The sequence below is a fragment of the Phascolarctos cinereus genome, unplaced genomic scaffold (assembly GCF_003287225.1).
Source record: "Phascolarctos cinereus isolate Bilbo 61053 unplaced genomic scaffold, phaCin_HiC Scaffold_726;HRSCAF=1367, whole genome shotgun sequence".
NCBI lineage: Eukaryota > Metazoa > Chordata > Mammalia > Diprotodontia > Phascolarctidae > Phascolarctos > Phascolarctos cinereus.
In genome coordinates, this window is record NW_027556098.1 from 406,590,417 (window position 1) to 406,603,635 (window position 13,219).

Consider the following 13,219-nt stretch of genomic DNA (forward strand, 5'->3'; position numbering starts at 1 on the left):
TGCTCCGCTATGGCGCGGGGTGGAGCATATGGCGGTGAACGGCGCGCCTTCCATTCATCTCCCCAGCCCGGGCGGAGCCGGGGTGGTCCCCTTGGGGCTGGTCCCCGCCCCGAGGGGAGGGGCGGGCAGCACCCAACAACTGCCTAGACTTTAGGGGATTCCCATGGCCCCTTTCGGCCGGACACACACCCCGTGCCCCCCCGGGCCCATCAGGACGCTTCAGTTTTCCATTTTGTTCGATGACAAGGCTGGAGATGACCTCAATAGTTACTTTATTTTCTTTCTCCTGGGTCCTTCGGCACGGGGTGTGTCCAGATTTCCCCGAGATGGGGGGGAGAGGAATCCTCTCAACTGAGGCAGCCTGATCCCACGCCAGAACACGGGTTCCCCAGAGGTGGAGACAGACAGGGGACACCATCCCACCATCCACATATTTGGGGCCCCACGGCGAGACTATTTCCCACCACGCGGCACCGTCCTGATGGGTGACCACGGTCAAGAAGGTCCCGAGCAGAGCAGGCAGCCGTAGGCCCTCAGTTTCCCCATCTGTAAAATGGGGGAGTTGGGCTAGATGACCTCCCAGGCAGCTCCCACGTGTATGTTGGCCCCGCCCCCAGAGGTGGGGGTGGGGCTTCGCTGTGGACCTTCCCGCGACCCGTAGCTGCGCCCGCGCAGTAGAGCCCAGGTGTCTGACGGCTTGCCATCGCCATGGAACCTGATGGGACTTACGAGCCGGGTTTCGTGGGAATCCGCTTCTGCCAGGAATGGTAAGCTCAGGGCCTGGGGCCGGGGCTGGGGCTAGGGGCTGGGGCTAGGGGCTGGGGGTGAGGGGACCAGATCCGGGATCAGATCGGGGTGGAGGGGGGTAGACCGGGCACAAATAGACCAGGGCCTGGGGTGACTTTTGACCTCCGACCTCCCACCCCCAGTAACAACATGCTGTACCCCAAGGAGGACAAGGAGAACCGCATCCTTCTCTACGCGGTGAGACCCCAGCCCACCAAGCGCCCCCCCTACATGTGCACTTTGACCTCGGTACCTCCCCCTAGCTGGTCACCGCGATCCGGCCATCCTCTCCCGACCCCTAGACCCAGATACTGATCCTGAATCCTTTCTCCTCGCTCGCCCCCTTCCCCCGTATTCAGGGCAGTCCCTCCCCCTCCCCCCAACTGGGGACACCCAGGGCGGCCCCCCTACTCTGGGGCACTATTGGCAGCCCCCTCCTTTCCCCCCTACCGGGGGCACTCTGGGCGGCCCCTCCTTCCCCCCAACCGGGGGCACTCAGGGCAGCCCCCAACCCCTTCCCTACAGTGTCGCAACTGTGACTACCAGCAGGAAGCCGACAACAGCTGCATCTACGTGAACAAGATCACCCACGAGGTGGAGTAAGTCAAAGGGCTGGAGCATGGGGAGGGGGGTCACCCTGGGCCTGGCCTCAGTTTCCCCCAGGATCCTCCTTTGTCTCTCCCATGCACAGCGAGCTGACCCAGATCATCGCGGACGTGTCGCAGGACCCGACCCTTCCCAGGACCGAGGACCACCCGTGCCAGAAGTGAGTACCCCTGGGCTGGAGGGGCCAGGCCTGGGGGGAGGGGAGGGGGCGGCCCAGGCCTGGCCCCACCTGCCGTGTCTTTCCGCAGGTGTGGCCACAAGGAGGCAGTGTTCTTCCAGTCCCACAGCGCCCGGGCCGAGGTAAGGGGGGACCTCTCCCCAGCCTTAGGGGAGGGCAAAGGGCAGTGCTCCTGGAGGGGCCGCTCCCCTGACTATGCTGGCCTTCCCGCCCCTCCCCCAGGACGCCATGAGGCTCTACTACGTGTGCACCGCTCCCCACTGCGGCCACCGCTGGACAGAGTGACCCGAGCTCCCCGCCGCCGCCGCACACAGTTTCTTAATAAAACGTTTTATTTTTGGCATCCAGGCCGCTCTTTGGGGCGGGGGATGGGGAGGAGGGGGTCTTCACTCAGGAGTAGGGGACGGCCAGGGACGAGGGCCGGCCCGGGTGTAGGGCCCGATGCTGAACGTAGTCCTCGGTCCGGGCACTGGTGTAGCCACAGTCCTCGCAGACGTGCAGCTTCTCCCGGCGCTCCCGGTAGCCGTAGCGCGGAGGCTGCCCGTGGATCTTCCCCAGGTGGGATTCGAGCGAGCAGCGCTGGGTGAAGGCTTTGCCGCAGGCTGGGCAGCGGAAGGGCCGGATTCCTGGGGGCGTGTAAGGAGAGGCTGTTAATGGGGCGGGACAAGGACGCCCAGCCTGCCTCCCGGGCCCGACGTAGCCGCCCCTCACCAGTGTGGGTCCTCATGTGCCGCTTGAGGTCGAAGGCATCGTGAAAACCTTTGGTGCAGCAGCTGCAAATGTGGCGCCGGGCAGGGTTGTGACATTTGAGGTGGCGGGTTAGCATGCGCTGAAGTGGGAAAACCTTAGGGCAGAGGGGGCAGCTCAACGCCCCAGGGCCCTGCCCTGCTGCAGGACCCTGCTCATCCTGGGGCAGAGAAGGAAGAGCCTGCTCAGACCTGGGTCAGGCCGCCCCCCCCGCCCCCCCCCCCCCGCCCAGACTGTTGGAGTTGCCCTATGAGCTGGGGGCTCTCACCGGTGCTTGGGACTCTCCGCTGTTGGGTGGCAAACAGGCTGCCATGCTTCTGCAGGTTTCTCCGCCTAGGGACCCCACATTGGTGCTTCCTTGATGAACCAGCCCTTTGTCCAGGCTGCAGTCTGAAAGAGAATCTTGTCCCAAGCCGTCCTCTCATACCCTGCAGCCCAGGGAATGTGGGATGTGGGAATCACTGGCATGTGCCCCTGTACCCCGAGACTTCTGACAGTGGGAAAGGATCTAGGTTGTTTGCCATGCCACACTCTCCTTTAGAGCCTCTCTCCTAGGCAGTGGATAGAGCACTACAGCTCTGTCCCTAGGGAAATCACTTCATCTCTGCCTCAGTTTCCTTAACTGCCAAATGGGGGTCATAATAGCACCTACCTTCAGGGTAGTTGCAAAAATCAAATATTTGTAAAGCACTTAGCAAAGTGCCTGGCACATAGTAGGTGCTTAATAAATGCTTGTTCCCCCCTTTCCCAGTGTGGACGCCCTCCACTGATAACCCAGCACCCCTAGTGCATGTGGCTGGAGGGCACTTTCCCTTGATCACATCCACATACGTCCTTCTCAGCACATCTGGCTCCTCCCTGCAGGTGTCGGGGCAGTTGGGGAAGCTGTTACCTGGAATATAGGCATCTCCCCGGTGCTGGTCAGTAATGTGGCCCCAGTCTCGGGGCTGGGGCCGGCAGCTCCTCACCAGAAAGGATCGAGGCATGTCCTGTGAGAGGTGGGGAAAAGCAGGGAGCCGTTGTTGCTACTGCCCAAGCTGGGAGACCTGAAGTCTGGTGGCTGTGTGCTCTCCAATGACCCCCCTGCTCTGCCCACCTGCTTCTAGGAAAGGGTGGATGGGACCTAGACCTCCTCATCCTTGTTATGCAAATCTGGGATGGGCCTCAGCCAACAGAGCCCTGGTTGGGCTCCAGTTACCTCAGCCCCCTCCCTCCAACGCCAACAGCATATTTGCCATTTCTCTGGGCAAACAATCTAATTTATAATAGGAAGGTGGATGCTAGACCCTAGGGTGAGGGAAGTCAAGACATTTCCCAGAGGCCTCTGCAGGAAAGCCTTGGCTACATGTGGAGGAGTTAGATGGGGAGGGCTGAGCGCATTAAAGGATCATACTGCCCACTCCCTAAATTGTCGATGGCTCAGGGAGGGGTGGGAGGGGTGTCTGTTTGCCAGTCAAATCAGCCCCCGCACAGTGTCCAACGGCCCCTGAGGAAGCTGTCTCTGGAGAGAGGTTATTCAAATCACTGCAGCTGTCTCCAAGTGGGGTGAAGGGGGGAGTGCTCTGATTTTCTAGCTCCAGGTGGGGCCTGGGATTGAGTTTTGGAGAAAACACATCTAGACTTCTAAAATCACTCGGGGTCATCTCCCATCACCCAGAAATTCGTGTAAGGCTGGAGACCTCCATCAGTCTCCCAGGGAGCCACACCCATAGGGTGAGCGCCTTTCTCAAAAACAATCTGGAAGGAAAAAAGGAAAACAATGCCCTTCAAGGCTTCTCTAGATGATCCAAAGACCTTTTGGCTCAACTGAAGATCAGGTCACAGCTAGAGCTGGAAGGGACCACCAGAGGTCATCCATTCCAACCCTTCTTCATTCTGTAGGTGGGAAAACAGGCTCAGGGCAGCCTAATGACTTTCCCAGGGTCATAACAGCTAGTTAAGTGGCTGAGGAAGAATTGGGACCCAGATCTTCCTGCCCACATTCCATGCTCTATCTCCTTACCCTCTTCATCCTAATGGTTTGGGGGTTTTTTGAACATCAAATGTACAAGTTTCCAGGCTATGGGGGAAAAGGATCAACAAGCCCATATGAAGATGTGGCTGCTGAAGCCTCATTAATAGAGTGTCTGAACAAGGCAGGCAAGGATGGGCCTCCTCCCCTCCAGGGTGGCCACATCCGGGGTCTCCTGTCCAGGGCAGAGGGATGCTGGCCAACGGGAAGCTTGGGGAGGGGCCTCTGAACCACGCCCAAGAAAGGATGCCGTGAAGAGAGAAGACATGGGACATAGGACCACTGTCCTCCAGGACAGGGCCGAGGCTCCACTTGGCCCCCAGGGGCAGAACTGGAACTGACGGACAGTCAGTGGAAGTTACGGTGACAGATCTGGGCTTGTTATATACAAGGGACTTCCAACCATCTGAGCCGTCACAGTGGAACAGGCTGCCTCGATGAGGGAGTGACCTCCCCGCCCCTGCAGCAATCAAGAAAAGGCTGGCTGGCCATTTGGGACAGGCGCTGGGGGTGGAAGGGAGAAGCCGGAAGAACAGACCGTCTAAGGTGTTTGCTAAGTCTGAGGGGGAAGAGAAGAGCCTGAGGGAAAGGCCCCCTCTGCCCAAAGGAGCTGCCCTCGGATGAGAGAGACCGGGGAGTTGGGGGGTGGGGATGAGGCACCAGGAGCCACTCACATCAAAGTCGTTTATTTTCAAAAAAATAGACCTTTTCAGAAAAGCAGTAGAGCAGAGAAGGAAGAGGTTGTCATGTCAGTGTTGTGGCTTATGGCTTTTGACTCCCCAGAAGGGATGGCGGTGTTAAAGGAGGCTCAGGCCCTGCTCCCCTGGTCTGCCCTCATCTCCCTGCCACCCGCCTTTCTTCGAACAGCCTGCACCAACAGCTCTGAGTAGTGTTCCAACAGGGCTCGGACCTCTGAGCTGGGCAAGCACCACAGCAGAGGGGACGGGAGGCCTGGGGCTGGGGCCAGGCCCTGAGCTGGGGAAGGGACTGGAGACAAGCATGGGGATGAGAGTTGGGCCACCTCTTCCCCCCCTAGCCAGGCCACCGCCTCCAGCTGGCCCTGTATCCACCGGAAGGTCGATGACAATTCTGATCGGGCTTGCTGCTGTTCCCCACTCACCTGGGGCCTGGAAACCACCTGGGAGGAGAGAAAGGAGGTGATATCAGGCAGCCAGCTCTCTCGGCCAGCGGGGCCTCTGGCCCAGGGCCGTGGCACCCAGGCTTGGGGTCAGACAGCTGTCATCAGGGAGAATCCCCAGAGAACAAAGGGCAGAAGGAGAGGTGGACCACTCGTTGAGTGGAGGGCCAGGATCTCCACCCCCTCCCCTCAGCAGCCCCAGGCCTGACCCACAGCACTCCCAGCCCTTACCAGGTTGTAAAGGTTCAAGGCCTCCTGAAAGCTGCGCCTCAGCTTTAGGGTGATACATTCCACGTTGCTCATGCTGAGCTGGGGGACTGAGAGAGGATAAGCCCCATCAGCAAAAGGAGACTCCCCAAAGCCAGCAGGCCCAGGACAGAGAGGGGATGATCTCCAGGGGGAGGAGCTGAGCTGGGCTCATGGAGGCTGGCAGCACGGTGGATGCTGAAACTCTCCATCCTCAGGATGGATGTGAGGGCACAGGGCAAGTGACAAGAGGGTCATGGGGTATTTTGAGTACCAATAGTGATGGGGAGGGGGCCAACAATGACAGTGTATGTGGCTGAAGGGGTAAAGATAACTATGAGGTGACAGTGCCAGGGCCTATGGGGCAGCCCTATACAGGAATGCCTCTGCTCTAAGTGGGACAGAGAGAGTACAATCCTCTGCACCTGTGAGGTGGAAACCCTAAGCCTGGGCTGGGGGGCTGGGGGGAAGGGCCCCTCCTGAGTCCCTGAGGCAGAGACACTCACCAGGGAGAGGTTCCAAGAGGGAGGCTTCAGAACTGATGCCCCTGGGCCCCAGAGATTCTTTGGTGGCCGGGCCCTTGGTGCGGGCCTGAGCTGGTAGCTCAGACCCCGACAGTTTCTGGAGGAATCCGGGTTCAGAGAGGCCCATGGCCTTCACCTCAGGAGTGTCACTGGCCAGGGGTGCTGCTGGGGCAGTTTCCACAGTGGCCAGAGAGCCCTGAGTCCAGCCTCTTTCTAGGCCTGTCTCAGGAAGCTTACAGGCTGGGGTAGGGGGTGATGATCGGGGAGGCATCAGGAGCTGGTCACAGACATTGGGCAGGTCCAGCCTCAGGCTGGCTCGGGCTTCATGATTACCCCAGAGGGGCAGGCCCTGGCCCCCCTCCTTGCTGTTCAGCTCACTGGTGCTGCCTGGCAGACCATCTTGCCCCACTGTTGAGAGTTCTTCCATTGACAGAGGCTTCCTTAAGCCATACAAGGATTGGGGGTACTTTCCCAGGGCAGGGGTAAGGTTTTCTCCAAGAGATACACTTCGGGACATCTTTGCACGGGAATTCCTAGCAGCCTCCACGCAGGAGCGGGTGGGGAGTTCTCGGCTGCCCTGGGCCAGGGCAGAGGGCAGTCGAGGCAACTGCTCTGGTACCCTTTCCCTCTCTTTCTCCAGGGGGAGGCCCGGGAAAGCCTCAAGGGGTGGGCCTGGCACTATGCCAGTGATGCCAGAGCCTAGACAGAAAACAAAGAGACATATTACTCCTTCAGCCATCACTGAGCAAAGGAGGGGTGACTCCTTGGCCAGACCCCAACAGCTTCAGGCTCAACAGGGCTTGATGTCTGGGTCCTACAGGGGGAGCCACTCAGCAGCTACAGTGGGGTCAGCACCCTTCTTGTCCTGGTTCAGAGGGTTCCCAGATGACTGATGCCTAGGAAGAGCTTTGTCTAAAAGGTACTAGGCCTTAGGGTGCTGGGAGGGTGGGGAGAACACAGGAAGGCCTTACCCAACAGGAGCAGGGCCTTAGGACAGGGCAGGAAAAAGGGCACAGTGGCCAAAGGGTCAGTCTTACTCAGCGGGCACCAGGATGCAGGCGCTGGGGTCTCTGTGCTCTCAGCTGTCTTCTCACCAAGGAGTCCCTTCAAGCCCAAGCCGTCACACAGTTATCCAGAAAAAGCAAGGAGCCACCCAGCCTGCCCCTCCCTGTCCCCAGTTCCCGTCGGGCCAGTAAGGCAGCCACACTCACATCAGAGGCATCTGCAGTGCCGTGGCTCCCGTCAGCCCTCTGGGCCACGGCCTCCAGCGGCTTCACTAACTGAAGGGGCAGTGTCGGTGGGAAGCTGTGTGCAAACCTGGAGGGGAAACAGGTGCATCAAGTAGGATGAGCGTGGTGGGACAAGGAAGGGAGCTGCAGTCTGATGACGAAGGCATGGGCCCCACCCTCAGCCAGGCTCGCAGTGGGTGACTGGGGAGACCAACAACAGTGACATCAAGCCTGCACACGATGCCAGCTGAGGCCCTGAGGGCAGGGCGCTCTCCAGAGGAACACACAACTCTGGGCTGAGAGGGCCTGGGCTCTGCATACCTCCCCACATCAGCCCGCGAGCACAGGGCCCCAGCGTCTAGACTAGAGAGGAGGAAGCCAGTTCCCTCAAGGGGGTAAGTGCTCAGGACCCCAAGCCACAGACACGGACAGGGAACTTTCAACAAGAGGAAAAAGCAGGCTCTTCCCACTTCTTGAAGGGGATGGGCCCCAGAGGGGGGATGGGGTGGTGGAGAGCCCATCCCAGGAGCCATTGCACACAGCGCCACAGGCTGATGGGGGCTCACACAGAGATGCAAAGGGGACTTCCACAAAGTCATGGGTCTAGCAAAGACTTTTCTAAGGGGAAACATCACAGAGGATCTGGCAGGGGGAGGGGTTGGGATGAGGGAAGCTCTAAGGGAATGGAGAGGGGCACAGGCTTGGGGGATGGGGAAGGGGTGGAAGAATCACCATGGGATTGGACAGGCCTCCATCCTGGGCCACACAGCAGTGGACTCCCAGAGGGGAAGGTCTGCAGGTCTGCCCTCAGTCAGCCCAGGGACCAGAGCACTGGGGAGCTGGACTCATGGCAGGCTCCCTCCCTAGCCATGGCCACATCCTCTCCTTCACCTTTTTCCTCTCCCTCCCACTCTCTTCCCTACCTGGGACTTTTCTGGAATCGAGAAAGAAACTGGGCAGAAATGCTCAGGCGAGGGTTGAAGAAGAAGTGTTTCTCAGACTCTGAATCCACCTCAGGGGGCTCCACATCCTTCAGGGAACCATTAAACAGTTCTGGGTGGGCGAAAACAGCATTTTCAACTTGAGCAACTGTCCGGCTCTGCAGGAAGAGGGCCGCGGGGGGTGTTACCAGAGACATCCCCAAAAAAGTAGCTAAATGAGGCCCCAGACAGAAAAGACTCATCTCTGCAGGTGGGGAACAGAAAAGGGGATCTTGGAGGAGCCCTTGCAATGAGGCCCGGCCACGTTGGGTTCTAGGCCCGTGGGGTCAAACTCCAATAGAAACATCTGCACACTGACCTAGGAAACCACAAATTCTGATTCTCTCTGTCTTATTTTTATTTACTTTATTAAACTACGCTGCTTGAAGCCCTGGGCCGGGCCATGGACACCTCGCCAAGACAAGCTGCTGAGCAGCTGCTGGTCTGAATTGGCAGAAAGTGTGTGCACACCTGGGAGTTCACTGTAGCGACGCCGCTTTCAGGGAGTGAACCAAGCCCATCCCCTTCAGAGTCTGGGAGGACAACGGGGAAGGGTGGCACTCAGAAGCCTCTCTCACTTTACTGGTGTGGGATAAATTCAGAATAAAAAAGATAAAGGCTAGGGAGGAAATCAGCAGGGAAAAGGGAAGGCAGAGAATAATCAGCAAAAGCAATGGCACAAGCCAACGCCCAGCACAGGGAAGGAAGTGTCAGACTAGGGGAGATAGTGAGGACAACAGCCCGGCTGAACCAGGACAGTGAGGACAGCAGCCCGGCTGAACCAGGAGAGAGTGAGGACAGCAGCCCAGCTGAACCAGGACAGTGAGGACAGCAGCCCGGCTAAACCAGGAGAGAGTGAGGACAGCAGCCCGGCTGAACCAGGACAGTGAGGACAGCAGCCCGGCTGAACCAGGACAGTGAGGACAGCAGTCCGGCTGAACCAGGAGAGAGAGTGAGGACAGCAGCCTGGCTGAACCAGGAGAGAGAGTGAGGACAGCAGCCCGGCTGAACCAGGAGAGAGAGTGAGGACAGCAGCCCAGCTGAACCAGGGGCTCCACTTTGCAGTAACTCAGAGGGAGTTTATTTTTTAGGGGGGAAGTACAGCCTTGTTTCCAGAAGAATCCAACCAGGTCCCCAGTGTTAACAGCCCTCCCACTCTCCCACACTGACAGGCCCAGCATTCCCCGGTACTCAGAGGCATTTCACTCCACTAGCACTGGGGAATCTAGCAGGAAGCAAGGAGCAGACCAAAGAACATCCCCCACAGAACCTGACAGTCAATCAATTGGCAAGCACTTCCAAAGTGATTACTACGTGCCAGGCCCTCCCCCTCCCTCTCCCTCCCAAGATGGAAGAGGTCCAGATTCTGTTCCCCACCCACAGAGAGCAGCAGCTCCTGGTCCTCCAGGTGTGAGGAGGTCAGGACTGACACACCCTGTGCAGTCCAAAAGCCTTACCTTCAGGATGGGCATCAGTGAGGGTTTCAAAATGGTGTCTAAGAAACTTCTCCTGCTCTGGTGTCTGCGGCAAAGAGCTGCTGGGGGGCATGGGCCCCTCGGATCTGACGAGCTCCACTTCCGAAGCACTCTCTGTGTTCCAGGACAGCACAACAGGAACAAGAAAGGAGAGCCAGGCCTCGTAGAGCAAAGGAATGCCTCCCAGCACCCTGCCCCAAGCCAAAGAGGATGGGACTCACCTAGGACTAGTGGGATCAGCTCTAAGGGGCTCTCCTCTGCCTTGGGTTGGGTGGGGGAGGAGTGAATGGCTTTGAAGCCACCTTCCAAGTCAACAGTCTCAACTTCCGTTTCAGCCTCGGACTCCAGTGACTCCCCACCTGCTGGGAACAGGCCCAGGGGACTCTCACTAGGTATGCCCAGTCACCCTGCGGCCAGCATCACCATATCCTGAGTTGGGCCAGGTAGATAAGCTCTGGAAGCCCCCAGAGCAGTCCAGTCATCGCAGCAGGAGGGAAGAGGCAGAAAGCACTCACTCACAGGGCACTGCCAGGCTGGGAAGGGCCCTGAATAACCAAATGAAAAGCCTGAAGGAAGCTAATGCCAAATTATGAGCAGAGCGACAGACTTTAGCCAGCCAAATGAGGAAGAAGCACCCCTACAAAGAACAGGCTTTGCCCCAGGAGGCAGGGAGCCCACCCCAACAAGGCAGAGGCAGGTCCTCTTCCACTCGACATCTATGCATTCTGTTGGGGAAGGGGCACAAAGCCCAGAGAAGACCCAGTCAGAGCCCAGGAGCCCCAGGAGCCCCTTCTACCCCACAGAGGGGGCTGTCTGCCTCAAGCCTACCTTCGGGCTGGTGCTCCGGGGCCCGGCTGTCCAGATCCCCAGTCAGAAGTGAGTTGACTCGAAGAAAACCATTGCCCCGCTGGCAGGGGGAGATGTCCACTTCTTTTAGATGGTACTCACTTGAAAGCAGGGAGAAAACCCAAGGGAGAGGCTATCACTGACGGCACCCCCACTGACCTTTCTTGCTCCTAGGGACAATCAGAAGTGCCCCAGATGGATGTCTACCTCAGGCTAGAGGGCTTTCCCTGACGTGAGCATAAACCTTCAAGAACAGAGATTGTTCACCTGGGTCTCCATGCCCCCACTGCAAGCACAGAGCCCAGGATGTACTTGGCACTTTCTCAAAGCTCACTGGGTAATCTCCCAAAGGGGCCGCCAACCTCCTGGGTCCTGGGAAACACCTCCTTGGGCTGGCCACAAGGATCCAGGAAAGGAGGCTGGACGAGGAGGCAGAAATGCTGAGGCTTCAATCCTGTATCTATGTTTATACTGGCTGACTGTGAGACCACCAGGGAGTCACTGCACTTCTCAAATTCTCTTTTCAAAACAGGGATTATTATCCCCATTGTTTGAGAAAAGTGCTTTGTGAACTCTTGTGTGCCCGAGTGGCGGGGATGTGAATCAAAGTGGGAGAAGCAGATTCTCTCTCTAGCCCTCAGAGAAGGAAACAGGCCCAGAGAGAGATTCGCGTGCAGCACACGTGGAAGGTGTTCACTCCTTGCCCGTCACCCTCTGCTCTGAGGCTCAGGCTGCCCTTCCAGATCTCATCCCCCCAGAGCCATCCTCCTATCCAGAAGCCCACGGGTCCAGCTGACAAAGCCCACCCCCTCCATCCTCAAAGGACCCACCAACAGAAGTAGTAGTTATTGCCAGAAGAAAAGGCACACCTGTCCGGGATGGCCTCTGGCTCCAGGGTGTAAATGATGATGTCACTCGCCTTAGAAGACCCCAGATCCAATTGGAGGAAGTCCGGACACCGGAAACCACTCTCTGTCTGGCTTCGGTCCTCTTGGCCCTCTGTCTGAAGGAAGACAGAAGCTCATGGTCTGAGGGCAGGCCCAGCCAGGCCTGACTTCCATGCAGGTCAGCTGGTGAGAAGAGAGCAGGCTACCCTAGTGTGATCACCAAAGCCTGTGTCTGAGTCTGCCTAGGAAACCCAGAGTTGGGGTACTGACCTCAGTGAGCAGCTGGGCCAGACTCTTGGGCTCCACCTTCTCTAGGCCACAGTCATCCAGCATGTCAGGGTTCACGGGGCTGAAATAGTAGTTCAGGTCCCGGGCATCCAAAATGGTCTTGATGGGCTCTCTGTCAGCCCGTTCAGCCCAGCGGCCATGAGGCTGGTAGCTCCGCTTGGCATGGAACGTGGCCCCGTCCACGTCATCATCCCCCAGCTACAAAGACAAAGTAACAGCCAGCTGTGCCCCTGCCCGCCAACTGTTCAGCTACTCATTTCCCAGCAGAATGCTCAAGGGCCTCTACCTGGGGGAAGGACAAGAGCCAGTGGTGGGGAACCCTGGCTGGCCAGGCCTCCTCCTCAGTCCTGCTGACCAGTGGCTGGGCATGCCACCAGAGCAGCTAAGCCTCTTTGATTATGCAACAGATACCTATGAAGCACTAACTCTGTTCAAGGCCTCAAGTTGGGTTCTGGCACCATAGCTACCCATGAAGATGACAGTGCTACCCTTTAAAGAGACTTAGCACCCTCTGGACCAACTACGTGGTCCATGGTCCTGAGAGAGGGCACAGGAAGCAGCTCCAAGTGACCTGGGACCCCTGGCACCTCTGCCTAGCAGAAGCAGCAGACCAGGTTTCCTGGGTGATTGAGGGGAGCCAGATCCCCTCCTAAAATCCCCTGGATTTTAGAGGGGCTATGAGCCCCAAGCCAGGAAACAGCCAGCAAAGAAGTGAGGGCCTCAGAAACAAGGCAAGGCCTTCACTTGATCATACTGCCCCTAGGCCTGGAGCTGCCCCTCCCAAGCCAAACCAGCACTCACCAGCCGCTTTGCCCAGAGAGGAAGCTTGCCATTTGTCAGCAGGCACCGGGGATCTACAAAGCCAAAGGGTTCAAGGTCAGGAGGAACATCCTCTCCCCATGTCTCTAGCCCTGGGGCTAGAGGAGGGAAAGGAGTTACAATAGCAGGGGCTCACTGTCCTCAACAGCTACCCAGACCTGACCCCAACTACCTAATGAGAAAAAGGGAACCCCCCACCCAAGCACAAAGGAGCTCAGGGGTCTCTTACCCCCAAGGGACAAGGGACGGAACAACTTCCCCCAAATGAGCAGCTGCCAAGAAATGGGATGGAGCTGCTTTGGGCAGAGGTGGGGCAGAGGCTGGAGCTACTGCAGACCAGATGCCCACCAAGTGCCCTTCCAATACTGGAATTCTGTGGCACGATTCAAACCTTTCCAGTGCAGGGAGTGGGCAGCCCCCTGGGAAAACCTCTGAGCACGAAGGCTGGGGGGGCCAGAC

General features: G+C 58.3%; 3 protein-coding genes across 4 annotated transcripts in view; 1 reads left to right on the forward strand and 2 right to left on the reverse strand.

Annotated features, from left to right (window-relative positions):
• The first annotated feature begins 14 nt into the window (after positions 1–14).
• POLR2I (RNA polymerase II subunit I) lies at positions 15–1,913 on the forward strand. 2 transcript variants are annotated; one of them, XM_020977877.2, is made up of 6 exons: positions 15–767; positions 930–984; positions 1,336–1,385; positions 1,478–1,552; positions 1,641–1,692; positions 1,793–1,913. In XM_020977877.2, exons 1-6 carry the CDS (start codon positions 709–711, stop codon positions 1,853–1,855), a joined length of 354 nt encoding a protein of 117 aa, XP_020833536.1. In that variant the 5' UTR covers positions 15–708; the 3' UTR covers positions 1,856–1,913. The 2 variants fall into 2 exon arrangements, with proteins under 2 accessions (XP_020833536.1, XP_020833526.1); XM_020977867.2 differs by having other exon boundaries at positions 189–767; positions 1,312–1,385.
• On the reverse strand, positions 1,885–4,899 carry OVOL3 (ovo like zinc finger 3). The gene is made up of 4 exons (XM_020977720.2): positions 3,210–4,899; positions 2,586–2,707; positions 2,282–2,477; positions 1,885–2,196 (listed from the first exon to the last, which is right to left on the reverse strand). Exons 1-4 carry the CDS (start codon positions 3,301–3,303, stop codon positions 1,961–1,963), a joined length of 648 nt encoding a protein of 215 aa, XP_020833379.1. The 5' UTR covers positions 3,304–4,899; the 3' UTR covers positions 1,885–1,960.
• A 99-nt stretch (positions 4,900–4,998) lies between these two features.
• Positions 4,999–13,219, reverse strand: part of WDR62 (WD repeat domain 62) — a 35,140-nt gene continuing 26,919 nt past the window's right edge. The window contains 12 exon segments of the mRNA XM_020976928.2: positions 4,999–5,466; positions 5,698–5,783; positions 6,219–6,935; positions 7,274–7,340; positions 7,448–7,553; positions 8,389–8,518; positions 9,903–10,034; positions 10,142–10,279; positions 10,749–10,867; positions 11,636–11,769; positions 11,924–12,139; positions 12,743–12,795. Of these exon segments, the coding sequence (XP_020832587.1) occupies positions 5,137–5,466; positions 5,698–5,783; positions 6,219–6,935; positions 7,274–7,340; positions 7,448–7,553; positions 8,389–8,518; positions 9,903–10,034; positions 10,142–10,279; positions 10,749–10,867; positions 11,636–11,769; positions 11,924–12,139; positions 12,743–12,795 (2,228 nt within the window). The 3' untranslated portion in view covers positions 4,999–5,136.